We start from the raw sequence: 25,932 nt of genomic DNA, 5'->3' as shown, positions 1-25,932 counted from the left end.
TTTAACCATTTTTACTATTTAGCAAATAATTTTCTTTCCCAACAAAAGTATAAAATCATTGTTTAATTCCCATCTGAAGAAGCCATTGTTGCAAAATAGAGCATTAAAGTGTCCCGTGGACTACAAAACTTATTCAACTTTATATGTTGACGAGTGGTAGAGAAGGGTGTAAGTGAAGTTTGAGGGGCTTCACATATTCGGGAGATTCAAAAACACCCATGCATGCACTGCTACGTATGCCTAACGTACCATTTAGATTTTGACTTAAATTGTAATTCTGCTCTTTGTGAAACTAGATTTAAAAAAAAATGAAAACAAAATCCCTGTTAAAAACAATACCAATCAATAAATCAATCAATTTAAATAGACTGGTTTCCACCAAACTTTATCTAAACATCCCTATGCAACCCTTTTTCTTTTTTTGGGCTTCATGTACCACGAAAGAACGATATTCATATATATGTTAGCAACGCTAATGAAATGAAAACTTTGATAAAGTCCATCACTGGCGGGCGCCATTTTTTTATCACATCCTGACGAGAAATATACAGAGCTCAGGACCAGTATTTCCATCGGGGCTCAACATGTAAAGGGTCTCGCAATCCTTGGAGCCAACGACTCGATCGAAAAAGGCTCTAATATAGGCCAACTCTCCATCAACACCCTCAGTTTCAGAATTCCCCGGCAAAACCCCAGCCCCCATTGAAACCGCCTTGAGAAGCTCCATAACGTGCAAATCCTCCGCCGTCGCCTCTCGTTTAACCCCGTGGCCTGTCTTTTTCCCGTTGCAAAACATCGTCCACAAAGGCTCATCGAATAGCTTAACTTGCTCTTTCCCACATCGTTTTTCGCATTCTAAAGCGATTCTCACCATGCCCGCGCTGAGTTCCTTTTGTAACGCGTTGGTTTGCAAGGAAAACTCAATGACTAAAGAAGGGAGACACTTGGGGCTCTCTTGAATCGAAAGGCTAACTTTGCCTTTACGATACCCGAACAAAGTTCCGGTTACTCGAATCCCCGAGATGCTGATGTGAGAGTCGGTTTGTAAACCAGGGCTGGTGGGGAACTTGCATGCGGGAGTGATGATGGGGAAAGCCCGGAAAACTGAACGGAAAGCTCGAAGGACTTTGCGTTTTTGTTTCTTGGACTGTAATTCGGATGGTTGGATAAGGGAGAAGGGTTGTGGAGATGAAGGAGCTTTGGGGGTAGAAGGGTTGGGTGGTGGGGCAGTGGATCCGTCCCTGGAGTTGCCGTTGCCGGTGTTAGGCCTAGAGTCCGCCATTAATGGACGTTGATGAAGAACCAGGGACAAGGCAAGGCCATGGGAGAGAGTGGGAGATAGATGATGAAAGATGCAGATAGGTGGGCATGTTTCAGGTTAGGTAGGTATTGGTTTGAGGCATAGGATTTTCCATATAATTATGGTCAATTTTTAGTTCCTAAGCCCCTGCCTCTTTATTAGGAACATTCAAAATGTACATCATTTTTCTTTTTGTTGGGTAGTTGCCATTATCATTATTCAAATTATACATATATTCAAGGTTAAATGATGTTATTATTCCATGTATTTTTGTTAAAGTTGTGAATTTAATCTTTACATTTTAATTTAGTCATTTTTAGTCTTTATAATTTTTAAAATTTTAAATTTTAGTCCTAAAAATAATAACTGTTAAGTTCATTAAGTTAAGTTCTACTATTTCCAAAATCTAATGCACCAAACATATGATCATACATGTAATGTCATGTCAGCTTATTATTTTCACTTATTACTCAATAAAAAAATCAATTAATGGATTAACAATTTTTCATTTACGTCAAGATTGGAATTTCATGATTTAGAAATTACAAGGACATAAAATGATCCAATTAGAGAATATGAACCAAATCAATAATTGTATGCATAGTGCAAGACTAATAATTGAATTTAACCTAATTGCTACTATTTGGGTCATAATTAAAATTTTAAAATTCAAAAAGCATATAAACTAAATTTGACTAAATTAAACTATAGTGATTCAATCAACAAGTTTTACAAAGTAAAAAACTAAGAGTATAATTTAACCTATATTTAAATTGTAGTTTTTTCTTGTCTTTTTCTGAATTGAGATTAATCATTGTACTTACAAAACTAATTTGATTAATGATATTAACTCAATAAAAATGTATGTATAAATCCGAATTTTATATTTGATTTTTAATTCCATTATTTGTATTCTACCTTTGAATTCATATAAAAGTTTTAATATTAATTAACAATAATGGAGCTGAAAAAATTTAATTTTCATATATAAAATTTTCATTTTGAGAAATAATGTTATAAAAAAGGAGCAAATAGCTTTTTCTAATTTGAGAAATTACGTTAATAAGAGTGATTAGTTAGATGTTAAAAGTAGTAGTTTATTTAAAATTCTGAATTTTAAGCAGTCACAGATAATTTTTCTTTTAAAAAATATTTTTAAATACATTTAAATAATATTAAAAATTTTATTACACTCGTATGCTTATAAAAATTACATATATTCAACGTTTCCTCAACTCAGCCCCTACAAATTCCTATCTCCTCCGCATTTGACGTCCCTTAAATGTATTTTGTTGGTTTAAATATCCTTTATTTCTCTTTCGATTTTAAATTTAAGTAAATTGATTCCTCCAAAAAACTAATTTAACTTTTATACATTTGAAAACAAGTAAATAAAGATAATTAAGGATGTTGGGTCGAGGTCGATATAGAGATGAATCCTGGGTCGAGGTCGCAACGACGAGGAAGAGGAAGAGAGTTTAGTAGAGTGATGAGATGTGAAGAGAAAATCGATTGGAAAATGTCTTAATAGAAAAAAAAAAGTTAGACATTTCCTGAAAACAAACACCAGTTTCCCATGTTTTGGAGATAGTTTTACCATGGGAAATCATTTTCAGCCAAACAAACGATAGAAAAGGTTGAAAACATTTTTCGTAAAAACTTTTATAAGTAAACAAATATACCTTTATTTGAGCTATTTCAGTAAATATATGGTGGTAACTTTTAAAATAAGCACAAATGATTTTGAGATGATACCCACCTTAAAGAACTTGCAGAGTTAATAGGCACAGAACTATTTGGTAGTAATTTGTTCACCCATTTGGGTGACAGTATACTGAAAAAGGGTGTTGGTTACCATAATGCCTAACACAAAAAAAAAAATTGAAAATGGGTGTCGATCATCTACTACACAACACCTAAAATATTTTTTATACTCGGTATTATATGTATTGTACAAAATACAAGTGAAAAAATACACATGGGTGCTAGCCATTGCACAAAAAATATTTTTTTAATCTTTGTTCCAATCATCAGGTAATTATTGGGAAATTTCTGACAGGGTGTCGGCCATGGGATGCTGGCACCCGTGCATTGTTCCTTTCAAGTTATTCTCGTAAATATTTTTGAACTTGAGTTATTCTTGTAAATATTTAATTATTTTGGGTTAGTTTGGTAAAATAACCGCTAATTGTCAACGTGCCATAATATTTTATTGATGTTGAGGTTAAAATCTTTATTGTGTTGATAGAACTTGATCTTGAATAACTACAATGAATATTATTAATTTTTTCATAATAATTTCATTTATTAAATAAATTAATAAATTTCCTTTAAAAAATTATTTACATACATAAGTGATAGTGCTTTGAATGTGAATGTTAAGTACAACCAATTCTTATTTGAGCTATTTAAATAAATATAAAGTATAATTTAGAAATAAGAGAAAAAGAATAAAGAAAGTTTATTTGAGGTGAAATAAATATAAAAGAAGAATGTACAAATAACTTTTATTTGAGCCTAACACGAGGTTAATGTGAAATTTTGAACAGATGGAACCGCCCCGGCTCTTTGCACGTGAGAGTACTTCTTACAAGCCAATGATGGGGTTATTTTGAACCGTACACGGTCCAAAAAAGCATCATGTAAATTTCATGTCTCTAAATGTTAATGATTGAAGGATTGCAATTTACTAGATTATTGTGGAAAATGAATCATAATATAACGATGTCGTTTTCCGTTAGATGATTAAAGGGGTGGCAATTTGTTACACTACACCCACGTCAGCGTATCGTCTCGTATCAACGCGTCCTGCCTTTGCGGTAGTTCCACTTACATTCCACGTTGGACACCTCGAAGATACAGCATCACGCTTCTCTAATGGTCGTGATCCACACGCTAGACCCACGCCTCTATAATGGACCGTATCTTTATCTAAACACTTTTTAATGAAGTTATTAAAAAAATTTATTATTTGTATTTATTAGTTTGTATTAAAATTATAAGGTAAAAAATTAAAATATTTATATATTTTGTATATTTAGAATTTAATTTTCTATTTTTATCTTTAAGAATTTAATTCATCTACTTTTAGATATAAAAATTTAGGTTTAATTGTTATCATCGTTAAAATTTTTAAATTAATTATGTAATATAAAATTTTGAAATAAAAATATTTACTTGGTAGTCATGTTGTGAATACTTGTTAAGAATTTCTTTTCTTAAAAACATCAATTCGAACTCGTTATGATAAAATATTTTTTATTGAAATAGTACTTTTCAAGAAAATTTGATGTCAACATTTTGATTGATATGTTAACAATATAACTATTTAAACTAATTGATGACATTATAAAAATAGAGGAATAAAATTATGTCAACAACTAAAATGTATAGATTAAATCTCAAGTTTGAGTATAGTTTAAGGGCAAAAATAAAATTTGACCATTGTTTTATAATGTTTAAAGAAATAAAAATTATGTGTGAAAATTTTTAAAATATTTAAATTATATATAATCATGTAATAATTTAATAGAAAAATATTATAAATTGGGAATAGCATGGTTTTAGACGAGATGAAATCAATTCAAATATTAGTAAAATTTATGAGGGCTGGATTTATGAATAAGTATCCTTATTTTATGTTTATATGATTAAATTCAATGTCTACTTTTTCCCTAAGCTCCCTCCTTCTGTCTTCTTACTTCTTTAAATAATAATGATGTTAATTTATGAAAAAAAATAAAACAAATAACTATCAACACGTAACAGAAATCACAGTATCGGAACAAAATCGTATTGTGAAACAAAACTTTACAGCGACGGAAGGATCCCACTTGATTCGCAACTGAACCACGCCTATTAGTTAGCGCGTGCTCCTCTGCTACAATCAAACATTTCACTTTCTTAATCACTCAGCTTCCATTAATCATCATATCATTACTTAAATCTCACCTTTCCATTCGTTTTTTTTTTTACTTTCGATCCCCCCCTCTTTGTTTTCCCTTCAGCTTTTCACCTACCATTCAGCAAATAATATGTTTGATTTTGGAGATGAACTAACCATCGAAGGCTACAGAATTCCATGGCTAATTTGGATCCAAATACTCGTACTCTTCCTTCTAATACTTCTTCTCTATTGCTTCAGCAGCCCCTTCGCTTTGGATCTCTCCGATGGCTCCTCCTCCGCTTCCGCTTCCCTTTCCTCCCAATCCCACTTGGATAAAATGCCTGCTCTTCATCATACTTCAACGCTTGTCTCCGCTCGTTTCCAGGTATAATCCCAACTCTTCTTTTCCTTTTATTCTATTGGGTCTGAGTCCTTTGGCTTATTTTGCTTCGTATTTGGATCTCTGGTTTATGTCTCGTGTTTGGATTTGATTGAGATTCTTTTGAGTTTAGGTTTTTTTTGTGGAATTAAAATTCGATTATTTCTGACGGATTTTTGAGGTGGGAATTCATTTGATTAGTTCAACCCAAAACAGACAAGTCCAAATCAAAAGAAACGTTAGAAACTAACATAACAGCTAGAAATGGTACACAAACTGGGAATTCTTGGTGCTTCAATAATTTGGACATACAGTGGATTTGGGGAAATTATGTGAATAGTATTGGCTTTAGGCCCCCTTTATCTGTTTTTTTGTTATCAAAACTATGAAATCGCATCCCAAACGGAACCGTAAAGCGTGTTTCCATTAGTTACTTTTAACACAAAGTTGTGCCACAAAAACCCAATCCACCAATGGAAGGAAAATGAAATTTTTTTCCAACTTTATGCTTTCTTTCAAGGCTTAGTTTAAACATATTTAATTGTTTATAACATTGTGTGACTTTATTAAGTCTACTAACTATACTATAGTTCTTTCTTTCTTTCTTTTTTCAGAAAAAGAAAAATTTTAAACACAACAATTTCTATTTTATGGGGAGATGGCAATAGAGTCTAGATGGATGGATGGGCACGTATATTACCTTATTAATTTTAGTTTAACATCTATAATCTGTTCATATTTTTACTAATTATTTTTAAAATTATTATAATTTAGTCATCAATACTGTTAGGGTATATATTGAAAATATAAAAATGGAGCGGAGTATAGATTGTGTCCACACAACATAATTGCTGTGCCTGCTGTTTTTAATGAAGTTAATTGAGTAGCACTTGGATTTTTCCTTTTTTTATAAAGAATAGTTGCTTCATTAAATGAACTTAATTGCATTTTCTGCTGTTTTGTTAGGCTATTTGCGTAGTTTACTACTTATTTAGGTATTTTCTAAGCTTAACTGCCTAATTAGTTTTGGTCTATCTTCTACACTATCAACTACTCACTAAATCTTTCCCAAACCCAACTTTACTTTCTTTTTCAAGTAATAAATGCTTTATTATGTTTTGTTAACCGAAATTAAATATTATACGTTGTTGTTATGATTTGCTCCGTATATTCACATGTAATCAATGAAACAATAAGGACTAAATTGAAAATTGTACAAAAGTTTAAGTGTGAAACAATTTAATATGCGAATAAGGATATTATGATAAAAGTTTAATGAATGTGTTATGAGATAATGAAATATGTATAAAAATATTATAAAAGTGAAATTGTTGAAAAATATGGAATTTTTTTATGACAAGGACTAAATTGTTAAACTTGGGAAAATATGTGGATGAAATAATAGAAGTGAAATACATAGAAATTTGATATGTGAAACAAGATATTAAGATAAATTATGTGATTAAAGTGTAACAAGAAAGAAAATTGATTTAATATAATTAATTAGTAAATATTGAACTTTTATGACAAAAAAGATTAAATTGAAAAATTATGAAAACTTATAAGAAAATATTTGATAAGTAAATAATGTAGTAGAGAATGTAACATCCCGGTGCTTTGATCAGGTCGGGTATGGGGGTGTTACAATGAACAGAGATTTATCAGTTTGAAAAATATCTTACAAAAAAAAAATTTGGTAAGACATTTTATGGGAATAAAGGGGTAATTTTATATTGACTGAAAAACATTTTGTGTTAGACATCTTATTTTACATGAAACAAAAATGGAAAAATGCTGAATAAAATTTTTGCCTTTCAACGGAGCCTAATTTTTTGTAAACTTCAAAATGCATTTTAACTATAATATTTCTATACCCTTATTTCTATACCCTTATTAACATCTCTATATGTTAGAAAGTCAATGAAACTTTCGCAATGTTGGCAAAGGCAGAGGCTAAAATACTTAGATTTGAGGGATCCTTAAAATGGAAATTTTATTTTTTAGTCCCTTAATAGTTTATAAAATTTTAAATTAGTATTAGTAAAATTGTACTTTGATCCCTTTAAAATGATAAAAATTTGATGTAGATTTTAAAACTTATAAAGATATAAGTTATTAAAATGGTGAAATTACATTTTGTTATTGCAAGAATGCATAACTTAATTCCACTATAGTAAATGCCAAGTGTGGGGTCTCTCACAAATTATTCTAGGCTTCAATTTCATCATGTGTAGGTTTATCCAGATATATTTTAATTTTCAATCCATTATGTTGAGTTGATTTTAGTTATACTTTATTAGTTATATATTATTTATAATAATACTTTTAAACTAAATAAAAATCCGAGTAATATAGCTTTAAATCTCCCATAAAGGACTTCTCATTTAGATGTACATTAGGAGGCTCTTTTATTTACCTTAGGGTCGGGGAGAGGAGTGTGAATAGTTATTCTTTCTTTTATATATTCAAGGATGATGGAATCGAATTGAATTAGTCGGTTGGAATGACTAGATCAAAAATTGGTAGATATATTTGTTCAGAGAAAGAGGTTGATATGCAAATTGTACAAATCAATTAAAATGAGTCAAAAACCAATTGAAACGGGTTTTAAATATTTTAATATTTTAACATTTTTTAATTTTTTAATTAATCAAATCGAATTAACGAACCAAACTGAGAATTAGTGGCCTGCTGACCACCAATTTGGTTACCAAAACATATATTTTAATTAAACTCATTAGTGTTTTCAGTTAAGTTGTGGTGACTTACCATCTGAAATTTGTTTTTTAGTAGTTGTGTCCAACACATTTACAGAGTTGTACAGGTATCATCCTCTTGATATATGAAATAATTTAATTTCCAATCCAGATAACATAGAGAAATCATCCCAAAATTGAACTGTTTTCAATTTACATCCATTAGTAGTGGAAGCGAAATCATGTGTTGACTTTTCAAGGGCAGGTCTTTTTGGTTTGACTTGAATTAAAATTTTATCAATAAAATTAAATATTTTATTTTAGTTCAGAGTATAAACAAGTATTTTGGGAGTGACATAATCAGGTGGTGGCAGGTTGGAGAAGAAGAGCAGAGTATAAAGGGTGAAATAGGCCCAGAAAGAAGCAAAGGAATAATAAGAGGAGCAGAAGATAGTGTAGAAATGGAGGAATGTGGAACCAAAGAAACTGGACATCAAAATTGTTATCATCCATGTCACTATCTTAGCCTTGCTAAGCTTGCATTTCTCAAGTGTTTGGGTCTTGATTCCTTGTCTGAACCTAGTTCAAAATCTAATGAGCAAACAAAACCAAGATAGTTTACATAGTACTATTGACTTCTTAGTTCAATGGATAAATATAGTTTCATTAAAAAAAATTATGGTTCTAAATTTAGTTCCAGCTCAATATATCAACAGCTGGAGCTTGGTCGGCTTTGATATTAGACATGCAATCCATACCTTCATGCTTAATCATTTGATGCAATGATTGACAAAAGAGATATTAGTTTTAATCTTGGAGTTAACATTGTTTGGAGAGAGTCATGAATCTTTGAAAAATATGGTGAAAAAGATTTTTTTGAAAAATGTGATTTAAAATTTTAAGTAATTAATAATGATATACTAAAATATCTATTTTAGATATAATATTATAAAGTAAAAAATTAATTTAAATAAAAATGTATTAATATTACAATAAAAAGAAATACATTTAAATAATTAATACAATTTATTTATAAATTTTAATTCAATATATAAAAAAAAAATTAAGACAGGGGATCCATAGTAAAACTAAAATGTTTTACACTGTTTAGTAACCTTTGATTAAAATTAAATAAAAAACGAAGATAAAATATTGGTTTTTTATATAAACATTATTTTAATTAAAGATTATCTATTATTTGTATCTCTTTTCCCCTATAGCTTTTATCTGTCTCTGATTCTTTAAAAAATAATTTATTAAAAAAGACGAAAAAATTCAAAGATCATATAAAATTGATGTTTTAATTTTAATCGAAATTGGATTTTTTTAAATTTTATTCACTATTTCTCCACCCAAGAAAATAAAACGATGGATAGAAAGTGTATCTTCTTTTCTGGATTCCACTGAAATGGGGACAAAATATATAACAACTTCTTGGTGTTGTGGTATATAATGTTCTTTACACAACAACTATATTATTTGAGAAAAATATTTCATATTTGAGTTTTAGATGGCATTTGTCTTTGTTAAACAACCAACCCATTTTTATTTTCTAATTCAATATGAAATAATTTTGGACATGCTTTCATATGGATTAATGGAGGAAAATGATATTGTGAAATGAAACGATCCAACATAATATGTAATTTGATATATGAATTTTAATTTGTGTAATTATCTATATAAAATTTAAATATTAGTTTGCAGGTATACATGAAATTTTGATTTTAATTTAATTATACATATTTAAAGAAATAAATAGGTACATTTATTTTCATATTAGATTGATATAATTGTTTGTGTATGTAATATATTAACGTAAAATTGTGCTAATTTGAAATTTGTTATTAGTGATTTGTAAAATTAAATCAAATCAAAATTTTATGTATAAAATTGCACAAAATCAAAGTTCATGTGTGACATTACACATTAGATCAAACTTCATGTATAATCTTGCTATTTATTCCTAAAAAAAAATATTATTTGATACTTTGGCGATGTATATTTTTAAGGCATGATGACTTATTTGACCCTCTAATTTTACAAAAAAATAAATCATTTTAGCCCTCCATTTAATTTTTGTCTTTTTAGCCTTTAAACTTGCGTTATTTGTCAAATCATCCTAAAATAAATGGAAAATTTAACTTTTTAAGTTTCTTGATATGACATACACATGAATTTTCACATAGATGTTATATCAATAATTAATTAATTTTTAAAACTTAAAAATTAAAAATATATACAAATTATTAAGAATTTTAAAAGTATAAAAACAATATTTTTAACTTTTTTTATTTTATAAAATTTGATTATTTGTTGATATGGTATATACATGGGTTGCCATGTGGATCTCACGTCAACAAAGTTAATATTCGTTAACTTTTCCATCCATTTTGGGGTGATTTGATAAAAAATACAAATTTAGAGACTAAAAGAGGTGAAAAATTAAATGGAGGACTAAAATGATTTTTTTATAAAATTGGAGGGCCAAATAAGTCATTGTGTCTATTTTCAATTTCAAAAATATTAAAAGTTAATTCAATTAACTAAAACTTAAAATAAAGATAAAATTATTTAAAATAAACTTTATATTTGACATATAAATTTTTTAAAGAAAATAAAATTGAACAAAATGCATAGGATAACTTTAAAAATTTAAAGGTAAACTATATCATTAGTCATCCAATTATTAGCATGTTTCTGTTTTGATCACTAAACTATAAAAAATTCAATTTCATCACTAACATTTTGGATTGTTTCTACTTTGGTTAGTACTCTACATTAAATGGTTAACATAAATGATGATGTAACATTTTTCTAACCGGTACAATAACACATTATATCAAATTGATCCTAATTTTAATAATTCAATAAATTTAACCCTCAACATTTATAAATTCTATTGATTTGATCTTCAAACGCATATATTTAATATAAATATAATTAAATAATTATTATATAGTATATATTATGAAAAATAAAATAAAATATTATTTTTATATATATATATATTTTTTGAGGAAATTGTACCCAATAATTTTTTTCATCATTGAGAACAATACGTTTGGACTGTTCTCATCGCTGCACCCAATTTATCCGCCTGCTTGATGATTCCAATGCCATCGCATGCTCTTAAAGCGTTAATACTTGGTTGAAAGTCACCTTGGTGTTTTCGTCTAGGAAAGTTTTCCAAAATTAGGGGTAAAATGTTTTGTAAATATTAGTATCATCATAGTAGGCCTCGATTCCTAATGTGCCTTTCCATGGTGGAAATCACCAAACTGTTAAAAGAGTCAGCATCTTAACTTTTACAAACAAATGGATTGTCATTAGTAATGATGATTGAAAAACAATGTAAACTGAAGATTGAATGTTGAGTAGTTTCATCAACTTATCTTTGACAATCTTATTTGGATTAGTAAATTAGGAAAATGGTGAAAAGATCAATCGATATTCAATTTCCGAACTGACATTTCGAAAAGCCTCTGATAAAAGAACTAATTTTCCAGAATCACCCCAAAAGCATCGTCCTCATAAAGTACAACCACCCTTTTCCAGTTGAATGAACTAATGGTAGCTGCAATACATTTCATTTGTTCGAAATCACCTTTGGCCATCAGGAAAAGTCAATTTCCTTAATAGGTTCTCTAGATTTTGTTATAGAAAAATGAGCTAGTAAATATAATATTATTTGTGTATATTTTGAGGAATTATTATATTATTTATATTTAGTTTTGGTACAATCTCCCAAAAAATATGTATATAAACAATTCTTTTTCATAATATGTCGTAATCATTTAATTATGTGTAGTTATAAATATGGAGAGTTAAATTTATTAAATTATTTAGAATTAGAAATAAATTGACGGAATATGTAAGTATTTGAGGAATAAATGTATTATTATACTAGTTAGAAAAAGATCATATCATCATTTTAATTAAGCATTTAACAAAGAGTGACAAAAAGCAAAAAGATCTAAAATATGAGTGACTAAATTGAAAATTTGTATAGTTTGGTGAAAACAAAAACACATTAATAGTTGGATGACTAGTAGTATAGCTTCAGGAGCGAATCTAAGGGGGCTGGTAGGGCCTCGACCCCCCTAAAATGGAAAAATTTTCATTATAGCCATATATAATTTTTATAATTTTAAATTAATAAAGGTAAAATTGTACTTTGACCTCTTAAAATAATAAATTTTTAATTTAATCCTTTAAAAGTTACATTTTTACTATCATAAAAATTATAATTTAATTTCAGTTCCCTAAAAAGGTTTTCTGACTTTTCCCTACCCAAAAATTAAAAGATAATGAATAAAGAGTAATCTATCCAAATAAAAAATAAGTACTTCAAATGGATAGTGTCACCTGTAAAAAAAAAAACTGCAACATAAATATTATTATTTTTTCCTTTTCCATATAGAACCTTGTAATATATTAGGAAAAAAAGTATAGCATGACATGTTTTGGTAGGCTCATGTGTCCTCTCTGATTTTCTTCATTATCGTTAACTCCAAATATTAAACTGGTGGATAAAATTAAACTTTTAATTCTAAAATGCACTAAAAAATTTAAATATCAAGTGAAAAAAGTGGTATAATTTAAGGGATAAATAGTGAATAAATTTAAATAAAAATATAAAATTTTATGGTAACACATTATTATTATGATATATAAAATATAAAATCAATATATATATATATATATATTGTTTAATTTGATGGTAACACTTATCAATTGGATTTTAATTTTATTGTTAAATGATTTACAAAAATCTATTTTTTTGAACAAAATTATATTATTTTGAATATGTTTATGTGAATTTATATTTGTATATAAAATCAATAAATATCTGAAATTTGAACTTCACATCAACATTCAAACAAACGTTTTATACATATTCATAATGATTTCAGCCTAAACATAAAATCTTTGACATTATATGAGAGTTGAAGTGAATAAATTGGGCGTAGCATTACAACAACTATCCCCAGCTTTCACGTGTGATTCATGTCTACCTTTAAACACCTACAACTCATCCAAATCATATGATTTTGTCACCACCTATTTCTTCAATGTTTTTATTCTGGAAAAAGGTTTCTATTAATAAATAAAACCCCTATGATTTGGACTTAAAATTTGATCCCATGTATAAGTTCATATATGAATTTTAATTATAGTTTAAATGTGTATATAAAATTTTAATTTTGATTCAATCATATACATTTAAAGAAATAAATATATATTAATTTATTTTTATATTAGATAAATATAATTATCTATGTATGCAATATATAAATATACAATGATGTCATATTAATAATTGTGTCAATAATTTGTAAGAATTGAAACAAATCAAAATTTCATATATAAAATTACACATTCAATCAAAATTCATATATAATTTTAAAATTTATTTTATAAAAATTGAAAGTTTTGAAACATATAAAAATCTTTATGATTTTAAAATAAAATAAAACTAAAACAATAGAACACATACTGCTTCAAGTACATGTAGAATACATTTTAATCTAAAAAGTTAATGAAGAATACATTTACCCATATGGTTCAATAATTCTCACTTACATAATTACTTCTATCAAGTCTGAAGAAAATTTTATAAATCTTTGAGATCTATTTATTAAGCAAATTAATTTTAAATAAAATGACAATATAATACATTGAAATCATATAAATGTAAGCACAAATCATGATTTAAATGAAATATAGGCAGCGGAAAAATCAAACATAAATACCTTCGGCCATTGTCCGAATCAAATGTCAAAATCTAAATGTTGTAACCAATTGTTGAGCACGTCAAACAATCGATGAAGACGTCATATTTAGCTATGTGAAAACACGAAAATTGAAAAACACAAAAAATACCAAGGTCTTCTAAGCACTCGAAAACCTCACTCGATGAAATTGTTTTCAGAAAATGTTTTTGGTGCTTAAGGACCTTATGCTTGGGGGTATTTATAGTGGTGGTTCCCTATCAAAAACCACCCATCACATACCCCATTAACACACGAAGTGAAAATAGTGGCCAAAATGTGGGAATGAAAATGTGGGGGTTATTCCCACGAACCATACACGTCTAACATTCTCCCACTTGGTTCATATTGCCCATGAAAACTTAAAGTCGAAACATAATACACAAATCATGACGATATTTTCTCTTAGAATTTGAGTAGTATCTTCCATGTATCACAATATATCATGTCTCAACGCTTTAACTCAAATTTCTTAATGAATAAACCTAATGTTTATTTCAGGTCCAAACTTTAGTGACATTTCTCAAAACAATCAAATTAATCTACGTACAAAATATGAGAAACATCGAGTATCTTTATAATCGTTATTATAACGAAAATTTACAATGTGGGAACAAGTCCCAATGTGACAACATGATCCTTAAATTTGTATGGTGGCATGCCTTTAGTTAAAGGACCAGCTAACATATGCTTAGTGTTACTGTGCTTAATGACCACTTTCTTTTCTTTAACATGTTCCCTTATGGCTAAATACTTAATGTCAATATGTTTACTTCAACTTCGACTTTTGTTGTTTTTAGCCATAAAGGCAGCAACTGAATTATCACAATATATCACCAATGGCCTAGAAATCGAATCTACAAGTCTAAGTCTAGATATGAAACTCTTCAACCATGCTCCAAGTAAGTTAACCTTAAAACATGAAACAAACTCAACCTCCATAGTGGAAGTAGTAGTTAGAGACTGCTTGACGCTCCTCCAAGATATAGCTCCGCCAACAAACATAAATATGTAACTTGATGTTGATTTACGTGAATCAACATAGCTGACAAAGTCTGAGTCGTAGTAGCCAATCACCTCCAAATTGTCTAATCGTTTGTACGTAAGCATGTAGCCCTTTGTCTCTTTAAGATATCTCAAAACTTTTTTTGCAGCTCTCCAATGGTCAATATCTAGATTACTCTGATATCTTCCCAACATTCCAACTACAACTACAATGCCAAGTCTTGAACAGACTTAAGTATACATCAAGCTTCCAACAATAGAAGCATATGGAATGTTTTACATTTGCTCCATCTCAAATTTGTTCTTTGGGCATTGGTTCAAATTGAACTTATCACCCTTTACGATAGGAGCAACATTCGGTGAATAATCTTTCATCCGAATTTTTTTTAAACTTTGTTGATATAGGTTTCTTGAGATAGAACTAAGATAGCACGATGTCTATCATGATGAATATTAATGTCAATGACATAAAATGTATTACTTATATCTTTCATATCAAAATTTTTAGAAAGAAATTATTTCACCTCATGTAGCATACCCTCGTCATCTATTGCAAGTAAAACGTCATCCATATATAGAATAAGGAAACAAATTTTAACCTCACTGGCCTTCTGGTATATGCATTGATCCATTACATTCTCAAAAAAACCAAACGAAGAGACAACTTCATAGAACTTTAAATACCACTGTTGTAGGCCAATTTTGGCCCAAATACAACCAAATACCCACCCCAATTTCATCAGCCCAACATCATCAAACCCAATCTAAACCAACAGCCCACCTAAACTAACCCACTAACCCTAGCCCACCATCACCAAACATTTTCCAGCAAAGAAAAAAAAAAACAGCACACCCCTCAACCTTGGCCAACACTCTCCCATGCTGTCTGCCACCAGCACCATCACACACCCCACCGTCCATGCCCATGCCCTGCAAATAAGCAAAACAGAAGCAATAATAGAAAATAATAATAAAGTATGTAAAAATTAGGCTATATAAAGCCATCCAAACAACAAACGTAAAAGGGGGGAAAGATGTACAAAAAAAAATTTGGTATCAAAAACAAAAGAAAAAAGAAAAGCTTAGAAGGTGAACTTCAATTTTTTTCCTCTGTTATCTCAATCTTTCTATTTATCTTTGATTTGTTTTATTTTTTATTTTATTAACTTACTTTAAAACAAAAAAGAATCAAGGAAGAAAAGAGTCTTACCGGATCTACCCCGTGGCCGCTCCCCTCTCCATTCGGCACGGTGAACTGCCGGCGATGATTTTGGTGTTGAAACCTTAGCTGAAGAAATGAGGAAGAGATAAAAAGGGGGTTTGAGAGCGGTTTTCGGAAAAAATATATAAAGGTTAAAATGGTTTTAAATAAAAATTGAAAAGTCAAAAGGAAGCGGCGCCACTAACATTTGTATGTTTCGCTTTTAGGGATATTTGTTCCCTAGTCCTCAACCTCTCCGGTCTTGTTGTAATTTAGTGCTTTAGTTACCTTTTTCCTATGATTTTGCAATTTGGCCACCTAATTCTCTGAGGTTTTCAATTTAGCCCGTACCAAGTCTTGCGTCTTAATGATTGGGGATATTTCATTTCGGTCCTCCCATGTTGCGCGCATATTGCAATCTGCCCTCTCCTCCTTATTTTCTTTTCAAATCGCCCCATAACTTTGTTTTTAGTTTAATTTTAGTCCTATTTTCGTTTTTTCGTTTTTATCTAAATATCCTTGTTATTTTCATATTATTGATATTATTATTATTATTATTATTATTATTATTATTATTATTATTATTATTATTATTATTATTATTATTATTATTATTATTATTATTATTATTATTATTATTATTATGTGCTTTTGTTATATGCGTATATATATATATGTATTTGTATTAGGTTTTTATTTATTTTAATATTTTTAATGCTATACTTGCCTTTATATTTCAACATTATTATTATTATTATTATCACCAATGTTTATATATGTTTTACGTATATATGTATATATATATTTACGTATAGGCTTATTTTTTACTTTACTTCAATATCTTTATTGTTTTTGTTTTTGTGTTTCAATATTGTTATTATATTTATTATTATTATCATTATAATAGTGTATATTTCTATTTAAGTACATAGATTTATATATATAGTATTTTGTTATGTTACATTGTTGTTTTTTTGTATTTTAATACCATTACTATTATAATCATTAACCGTAGTATATGTTTTATTATATACGTATATATTTTATATATTATGTATATTATTATTTTATTATACATATTACATTATATATTAAATATCGTACTATTCATGTATTATATCATATATGCACATATCTTTAATATATATATATATAAGTATATCTTTATGTAATATTAGTATTATTATTAATATTAATATGTTTTAACATCATAATTATATGTGTATATATTATGTAAAATGTTTTAATATTATATTATATATATGCTTTATATATATTATGAATATGTATTTTCAATATTATTAGTTAAATTTTTGTATATATTACCCTATGTACATATTTTAATAATACAAGTTACATATACCTATTTACTATCTTATGTATATACTTCAAACACTATATATAGTATATTTCTAACACTATTACTATTTATATATACATATATATATATTTTACATATATACTCTTAATTATCTTTATATGTATATTCATCGTGTTCTCATTGTGTTCTCGTATTTCATACTATTGTTACATTTAATATCGTGTGCATTGTCATTGTTTAATATTATTGTCGTATGTATTATGTGCCTTGATGTATTTCCAACTATTATTTTTCGTTTCGCCTATTTTATATATTACCCTTTGTTCACTATTTTAAAATATTTATTCGTGTTTTTATTTAATTCAATAAGTAAGGCAACGTACCGATTTTAAACACTATGCCATCGATTTCATCGCTATGTTGGGTAAATATCAATCGACTTGTGTTAAAACGGTATATCCTTCTCAATAGAAAACGAAACTTGAAATTTCTCGTGTTTTGATCGGATCACGATTCAATGTTACTTTAGACTAGCAATTTTAAAAATTAAGACAACACTTGTTTATAAGATACCAATTTTGGGCGTCGCATGGGTGCTAATACCTTCCTCACGCGTAACTGACTCCCGAACTCAAATTTTTCTCTGTACTTTAACGTAGACCTAAACTCGGCCTTCTTTCGTTTTAAAAATAAATTTATTAGGTGTCTGATCACACCTATAAAAAGGATCGGTGGCGACTCCCTTTATAAATAAAATCGAAAGTTGGTTTTCAAATGTTTAATGAATCATCACAATTAGCGACCAACCGAAAGCTAAGCCAAAGCGAAACAAATTTTTTACGTCGCTACAATCACTGTCAAGAGGCTTGTTTTAATACATATATAGACTTATTTAGCTTGCATACCAAGTGTTCACCATCATCAGAGGAGAATCCTTTAGGTTGTTTCATGTATACCTCTTCCTCTAGGTTACCATTCAGAAAAGCGATTTTCATATCCATTTGTAACAACTCAATGTCAAAATGAGCTACTAATGCTAACACAAATCGCAATGAATCTTTCTTAGATACAGGAGTGAAAGTCTCAATATAATCGATTTCTTCTCGTTGAGTGAATCCTTTTGCAATAAGTCTAGTTTTATATCTTCTATGTTTCCTATTGAGTCTTTTTTTTTTGTTTTGAAAACCCATTTACATCCAATGGCTTTTATGCCTTCATGCAACGACACAAGATCCCAAACATCGTTACTTTTCATGGAATTCATCTATTCTTTTATAGTATTGTACCACAATTCTTACTCTTTGCAACTCATGGCTTGTGAAAATGACTTACGATCATTATTATTTTCATCTCCAATATTATAGTCAGACTCTTGCGGATACACAATATAGTCACTAGAAATTGTTGATTTCCTTTCTTTAGTAGATCTCCTCAATGTTGATCATTTTGTTTAACTGATTGTTTAACAATTTCCAGATTTTCTCGAACAACTTGATCTATTGGAGTGTTTTCAGCAGCTTGTGGATTTTCATTAATTGGTTGTTCAACACCTAGTTGAGCTTGTGAGGTATTTTGTATGATAACCAATCTCTCACTTGAGGTGAAAGTTTGACCTACGGGAATCATATCCCGAAACAGATCGTTCCCATTAATTGAGTCATTCTCAAGAAACTTTACATTTCTTATTCTACAATTCTAGTTCTATGAGATGGACAATAGAATTTATATCATTTGGACCTTTTGGCATATCCAACGAAATACCCACAAATGGTCTTTGGGTCTTGTTTTTTCTTTTCCTGTGGGTTATAAACTCTTACTTCAGAAAGGTATCCCTATACACGTATATGTCGCAAACTTGATTTCCAACCTTTAAACAACTCAAAGGGTGTCTTTAGAACAACCTTGGTTGGAACTCGATTTAATTATACACAGCCATTTTGAGAGCTTCAACCCATATGGACTTAGGCAGCTTAGAGTTGCTAAGCATACTTCGAACCATGTCCATTAAAGTTCAGTTTCTTCTTTCCGCAATACCATTCTGATTAGGTGAGTTTGGCATGGTGTATTGGCCAACTATACCATTATCTTGAAGAAACTTTACAAATGGACCAAGTGTTTGTCCACCTCAGTGTATATACCATAATACTCACCACCTTCATCGGTTCTCACAATATTGATTTGCTTATCGCATTGTTTCTCTACTTTAGCCTTAAAAACTTTAAAGGCTTGTAATGCTTCGCTCTTGTGATGAAACATGTAGAGACACATGTATCGTGAGTAATCTTTTATGAAAGTGATAAAGTATTTCTGACCTTGCACATCCATATTTGTGCAACATATATCAGAATGGATGATTTCCAATATGGTCGAACTCCTTCTGGCACCTTTTTTTGACTTGTTTGTCTGCTTACCCTTAATGCAGTTTATACAAGTATCTAAATCAGTAAAATTTAAAGAACTAAGTACCCCCATCATTTACTAATCTCGTAATCCTTTCAATGGAGATGTGTCCTAATCTCTGGTTTATAAAATAGAGGAATCTTCATTATAACACAACGTTTAGTACCAGTTTGAACATGCATAACATTATGAGTGACATTATTTTGCAAATTAAGAGAATAAAGACCATCAGATAAAACACCATTTCCAACAAGTTCAGATTTATAAAATAAATTGACGCTAGTGTTTGAAAAACTAAAACAATACTCAAATAGTGCAAATCTTGAAATAAAAACTAAATTTCTAGAAAAATTGGGAATATAAAAAGTCTTTTCTAAAATTAAAACATAGTCACTCTTAAGCATTAATTCGCATGTTCCAATTGCTTCCACATGCGACTCTATCTTATTTCTTGAATAGATGTGTCGCTCAACTCAACTAGTTTCCTCAGGTTTCTTAATCCTTGTATGGAATTTGAGATATGGATTGTAGAACAAAAATTAATCCATCATGTGTTATAACTAACATCAACCCTATTGGACTCAAAGCAAATAAGTGATATTAATTTACCTTTCTTTTCAAGCTAGCTTTTAAACTTGACACAGTCCTTTATGTGTCCCTTCTTTTTACAAAAGAAACATTTAGAGTCTTTCTTTATGTTCTCTTGAGGTTGAGTCTTAGCCTTCCCCTTTTGCCTTGCTTGGATCGTCTTCTTTCCTTGAGTAACTGTGAGTGCACTCTCTCCCATCTCCAGTATGAGTATAGCCTCCTTCTGAAGGTTGCATTTTGGCCTTTCCCTTTTGCTTGGCTTGGATCGTCTTCTTTCCTTGAGTAACTGTGAGTGCACTCTCTTCCATATCCAGTATGAGTCTAGCCTCCTTCCAATCACACATAGTCAAAAGCTCATTGATAGACCACTTATTCTTATGTTCGTTATAGGAGGCCTTACATGGCTTATACCGAGGTGGAAGAGTGTTCAATATAAAGTGCAACAGGAAAGATTCAAATATTTCAACCTCAAGTGCTATTAATTGAGTTGTTAAATCTATCATCTTGTTGATGTGATCATTTACACCTTTCACGGTAGTGAACTTCATTGATGTGAACTTCATGATTAATGTGTTGTCTAATGACTTTTGAGAAATCTTGAATTGTAACACCCTAAACCCGGTCTAGACGTTACAGCCAGATCTAGTGATGTTATCATAAATTGATTGAAAGTTCATAATCTGTATATTTTGAAAAAAGTCAAAAGCTCTTATTACACAAAGACCTAGTTTATTTGAAAGCATATCTTACTTAGTTGTTTTATAGTGAATGTTGTTTGTTTACATTTTCTAAAAACGTATAGCTTTACAGCAGAAATTCTTAAAAAGTGAAATTTTGGAAAAAAATAGTTTGTTGTTTTGAAATCCGTTGTTTTGCAGAAAAATGAACATTGTAGATAAAATGTTTAAACGATATCATGCGAAAGTCAAAAATAATGTCCAAAACAAAAACAATTCTAATAGTCCAAAATTTACAAAAGTCTCAAACCCAAATTTAAATAAGTTAAATTTATGCAAATATTGTTATAATTGAGCTCCCATCGCACCGTCCCACTTAAGTCTGAGGGTTACCTGAAAGTGATAGACAAACAGAGGGTGAGTTTTTGAAACTTATTGTTTAACACATATATTTATATCATCAGAAATTAATTAGACAAAAATATCAGATGCAGAACTTATCAGAACAGTGCAGTTGTAGAAACATAATTCTACCCCCTATCCGCTACACACCGATCATCCCAACACACCATATGGGTATGAAACACCCATCCAGCCCTACACACCACTTAGTGTCAATATGACACTGTTCAAAATATTTTCAGTTTAGCTGCCAAATCCATAGATGAATTATCGCCTTGTACAGAAATAAATGTGGCGGTGCCACAAGTAATGATGGTTAATCAAACTACCCACACTTCCTCCAATACATAAATATCATCCCAAATGTAAATGCAGAACTAACAGATATCAAATATGTTTACAATGTACATCTTATCATGACTGATACAGAATATACAACATAATTCAGATTTTACACATTATTTCATTTCAAACATGCTACAAATTTCTAATTTTACACTAGCAGATGGCCAGAATTCATGTTTAAATGCTTAATTAACAACATACCAACCCTACAGAAGGTCTATTTTTTATCCAAATGTTGTTTACAGTCTTAGGAAAAATCTAAATTTTTGGGCCCACTCAGTTTGACACACAGCCTCACACACGCTTGTGTAACCCATACGACCTAATTGGCCCAGACCGTGTGTCTCAGATAGTCCAATACACGACCTATCACACGGTTGTGTGGCGTCGATAATGCAGTTTTGACTTTTGTCGCTCGTTTTTTTTTTTGTTTTTCGTTACACACCTAGATAATTCTTGTTACGAATGTAACAACTCAATAGTTAAGGGTGTCGAAAAACGTATTTTTGGGACTCCGATTTCGTAAACTGGACCCGTAAATATTGAAAATATTTACGAGGCTAGCTTAGTAACTAATTAATTTTTGGAACAGTGAATTTTGTGAAATTAGGAGTTATTAAAGTACAGGAACTAAATTGCGTAAGGGTTAAAAGTTTGAATTATAGCTTGAAAGAAATTAAAAGGACTAAAGAAGCAATTATGCCCTTGTTTCTTAGTCATGTTTTATCTAAAGTCTTTCTTACTGTTTAAAGAATATCTTTATTAAAGATTAAAATGAATGGAAACTGTGCACCAGGTAGGATGCCAGAAAAGAAGAGGTGAGTCAATTAGGCGCTTAAGTACCCACTCTTCACGGATCCAATCCTGAACATGCACACAACCATTGCCACACTTTAAGCGAGTGATTGTTCAGGGAAAACCAATTCGTTTAAAACCATTTGAAAAGGTTATTAATTTTGAAAACGTTTTCGTTGCGGAAGCTTTGCTTTGTTATCACGATATTTTGAAATCAAGTAACCTTTTTAAAACGTGCCCTAGAGCTATTCAATTTCAAACAGTTAAAACAATATCATATCTAAGCTAACAAAACATACTAAATGTAACGCCCCAAAAAATTGGGCCTAGAAGAGTTGGACTTTGAGTCTGGGATTCGGATAGAAGGAAACCTGAATATTGAGGAGTTTTAAATATTACTAGTGTTTAAAATATATATATTGATAAAATATTTATGTTATTACTAATATTTTAATTTTTATGAAAATTATTATCATTATAATTATTAGATACAAATATATTTATAAAATTATTGTTGTCAATTTAGTGTTTAAATTAAATTATTATTAGAAAATTTTACTATATCTATTTTTATTGATTTATGGAAATTATAATTATTATTAGGAAAAATATATATATATTATCGTATTTGAAATTTTCATTATTATGGTTATTATTATTATTATTTTAGTTTTTAAATAAATTTAGAAGTATTTAAAGTCCGGGAAAGATTCGGTCCAAGACTAGCAAAAATTATTATTTTTGTTTCTTTAGGGATCTGGGCGTAAGGTTTATTAATAAGTTGGGCTAAAATTGGACATAAGGAGGAGCACGGCCTTGTGGTTAGGCTTGTTAGCGATAGGAAGGGAGCAGGGGTTCGATTCACGAGTGTGCAAATGTGGGTTTTATTTTAGAAAAACCAAGGGTTGTCATGAGTAGGCCTTATTAAATGTTCAAAGCTAATTAATGTCGAAGCAAGCATCGGCCTAGTGGCTAAGTATGCTAGGAGGGCGGAGGTGGAGCACAGGTTCAAGGCGTGGCGTGCGCAATTTGGGTTGTTTTAATATGCGATCGCGGCTAGAATAAGGGTTAAGAGGAGTTGCGGGTTTAATTTAACACAAAGAGTGCCGTGGTGTAGTGGCGATAGCGTCTTTGGACATATGGAGAGGGCATGAGTTCGATTCGATGCATAGCGAATTTTGTTTTATTTTTAAAATGGACGAGGCTACGATGAGGTAAGGTTTGATAATTAATGCGACGCTATTATATTAAGAACAAAGTCGCGTCCCAGTGGATGGCAGCATGCGTGGGAGCCTGGAGGTCCTGTGTTCGAGCTACCTTATGCGTAAATAAATTGCTATTTTTTTGCTGCGTGGGAAGGTATTTGAACTGGACCGAAACACCTGACCTTGATTGGAATTTGAATTAAGCAGGGGAAAGAATTTGGGTGTAATTCAAATTAAAATTTTGGCAAAAATTAAGGAAGGAATTTTAATTGAATTCAAATTGGAAGGAGGTGGGGTAAGTATTTAAGCCAACTAGGGGGTGTTAGTTGGGGAGTTTTTCGGCTAGTCTCTTGGATTTGAGTAAATTAGCCATTGCTGATTTTTGTTCCCTTTGATTGTTTTTTTTTCTTCAGTATATATTTGAGGTATTTTAGAATATTTCCTTTGGGTTTTGATATTTTCTCTTCTTCCATTCCCTTTCCTTTTTCTTTTCTTTTCTTTTTCTCTCCATTTATTTTCTCCTCTTCTTTTTCTTTTTTCCTCTATAGCTGAATCTTCCTATCATCCTATACATCTCCATCTTTTATCAGTCGTTTCTAAACCTTCATAACCATTTGTCATAAAAAGCCGAAATCCCAAAAGCCTATATTTTCTTCTGTGCCTATTTTTCCTAGCCAAATCTTTTTACTTCTCTTCATCATTCTTGATCGATACTCTAGTCCTCTAAACCCCAAGTTTCTGTCAACAAAGCCATTACAAAATCCTTATCTTTTCTTCATTGTTACAAAAAGCCGAAAACGCATAGCCATAGGGACATAGTCGAATTTTAAGATCACTAAAGGCTCGACTTTTGTTATCATTTGAGGGCTTAAAACTGCATCAGAATCGAGTAGGAATTAAGGGGAATCGTTGACTGAAGGAATCGGTGGTAAGTCCTTCCAACCTAGTCTTTATTTCGTATTTTAGAAAACAATCGAAACCCCTAAAGGTTAGGGAGGCTGTCGATTTGGGTTCACAGCCCTAAGGGGTTGTGATAACTATTTTATCTTGATGATAGTGTGATCTAGAGGCTGCTGATTAAGGGCTTGGACAAGGGGAACAAGTGGATCTAAATCTAGTCGCTAACTTCGGCAAAGGTAAGATTGCTAGTGCCTAAGGTGTTATTGGCTGAATAAGGTAAGGGATTAATATGTAGTTCGTTTCGGTAGTTAGATTAACGTGGTAGTAATATAATTGTAGGCAGTTCGTGCGTGGATCTCGTCAATGAATTGTCATAAAACAGGTGTGTAAACGACACCCACTCATAGACTAGATCGGCAAAAGCCGAAAAGCCGAAAAGCTGGCATTTATGAACTTGCGAGCGTGTGAGCGCTTGCGAGGTGGTTTGGTTGTTAATTTTGGTAATCCCAAGCAGTATGATTGTAGAGTGTGCAATTTCGTGCACTTCAGTATATTTGGGCTTAATGGTAGAAAGCGAGTTAAGCCAATCAGCCCAATTCGATAAAAACACTTTCGGTAAGTGCTTACATTAATGTGTTAATGGTTATAATATGTATGTAAACTCTAGAGTAGTAAATTTTCTTGAAATACCCTAAGTATGAAAATTACCATTTTACCCCTAGATGCAAAATGACCGTTATACCCTATGGTTAATTTTGGTGAAATGCATGATATTTCGATTACATTTGTTATATGCCATGACATGTATATCATTGCATGGGGTTGGGTTTTGTTATGGAGGAAGAACTGTTCGGTGGGTGTGCCACATATTATGATATAAGCGACTTTCTTTGCGGATTATAATTAATCATGAACCGGTGCTAACTGCTTTGTAAGTGTAGGGATGGCGTGGGTGATTTATTCCCACAGGAAGTGTAAGGATGGACGGAGGCAAGTGCGGGGTTGGATGGGGTTATCATGCATTAATCATATGAGGCTGTTTTATTATGGGCCATTGT

The 25,932-nt window shown here is 30.3% G+C and overlaps 3 protein-coding genes across 3 annotated transcripts; 1 reads left to right on the top strand and 2 right to left on the bottom strand.

The window, feature by feature from the left end:
- Positions 1-257: 257 nt before the first annotated feature.
- On the bottom strand, positions 258-1,445 carry LOC108488311 (protein MIZU-KUSSEI 1). The gene has a single exon (XM_017792595.2). The coding sequence runs from the start codon at positions 1,280-1,282 to the stop codon at positions 527-529; it is 756 nt and encodes a 251-aa protein (XP_017648084.1). The 5' UTR covers positions 1,283-1,445; the 3' UTR covers positions 258-526.
- Positions 1,446-5,237: 3,792 nt separating this feature from the next.
- LOC108487484 (uncharacterized) lies at positions 5,238-9,072 on the top strand. Its single transcript, XM_017791838.2, has 2 exons — positions 5,238-5,571; positions 8,636-9,072. The coding sequence occupies exons 1-2, from the start codon at positions 5,335-5,337 to the stop codon at positions 8,876-8,878; spliced, it is 480 nt and encodes a 159-aa protein (XP_017647327.1). The 5' UTR covers positions 5,238-5,334; the 3' UTR covers positions 8,879-9,072.
- Positions 9,073-14,809: 5,737 nt separating this feature from the next.
- Positions 14,810-15,612, bottom strand: LOC108488313 (secreted RxLR effector protein 161-like). Its single transcript, XM_017792596.2, has 2 exons — positions 15,579-15,612; positions 14,810-15,246 (listed from the first exon to the last, which is right to left on the bottom strand). The coding sequence occupies exons 1-2, from the start codon at positions 15,610-15,612 to the stop codon at positions 14,810-14,812; spliced, it is 471 nt and encodes a 156-aa protein (XP_017648085.2).
- Positions 15,613-25,932: the final 10,320 nt, after the last annotated feature.

Source organism: Gossypium arboreum, chromosome 10 (genome assembly GCF_025698485.1).
Source record: "Gossypium arboreum isolate Shixiya-1 chromosome 10, ASM2569848v2, whole genome shotgun sequence".
NCBI lineage: Eukaryota > Viridiplantae > Streptophyta > Magnoliopsida > Malvales > Malvaceae > Gossypium > Gossypium arboreum.
This window is presented reverse-complemented; position numbering and strand designations above follow the sequence as displayed.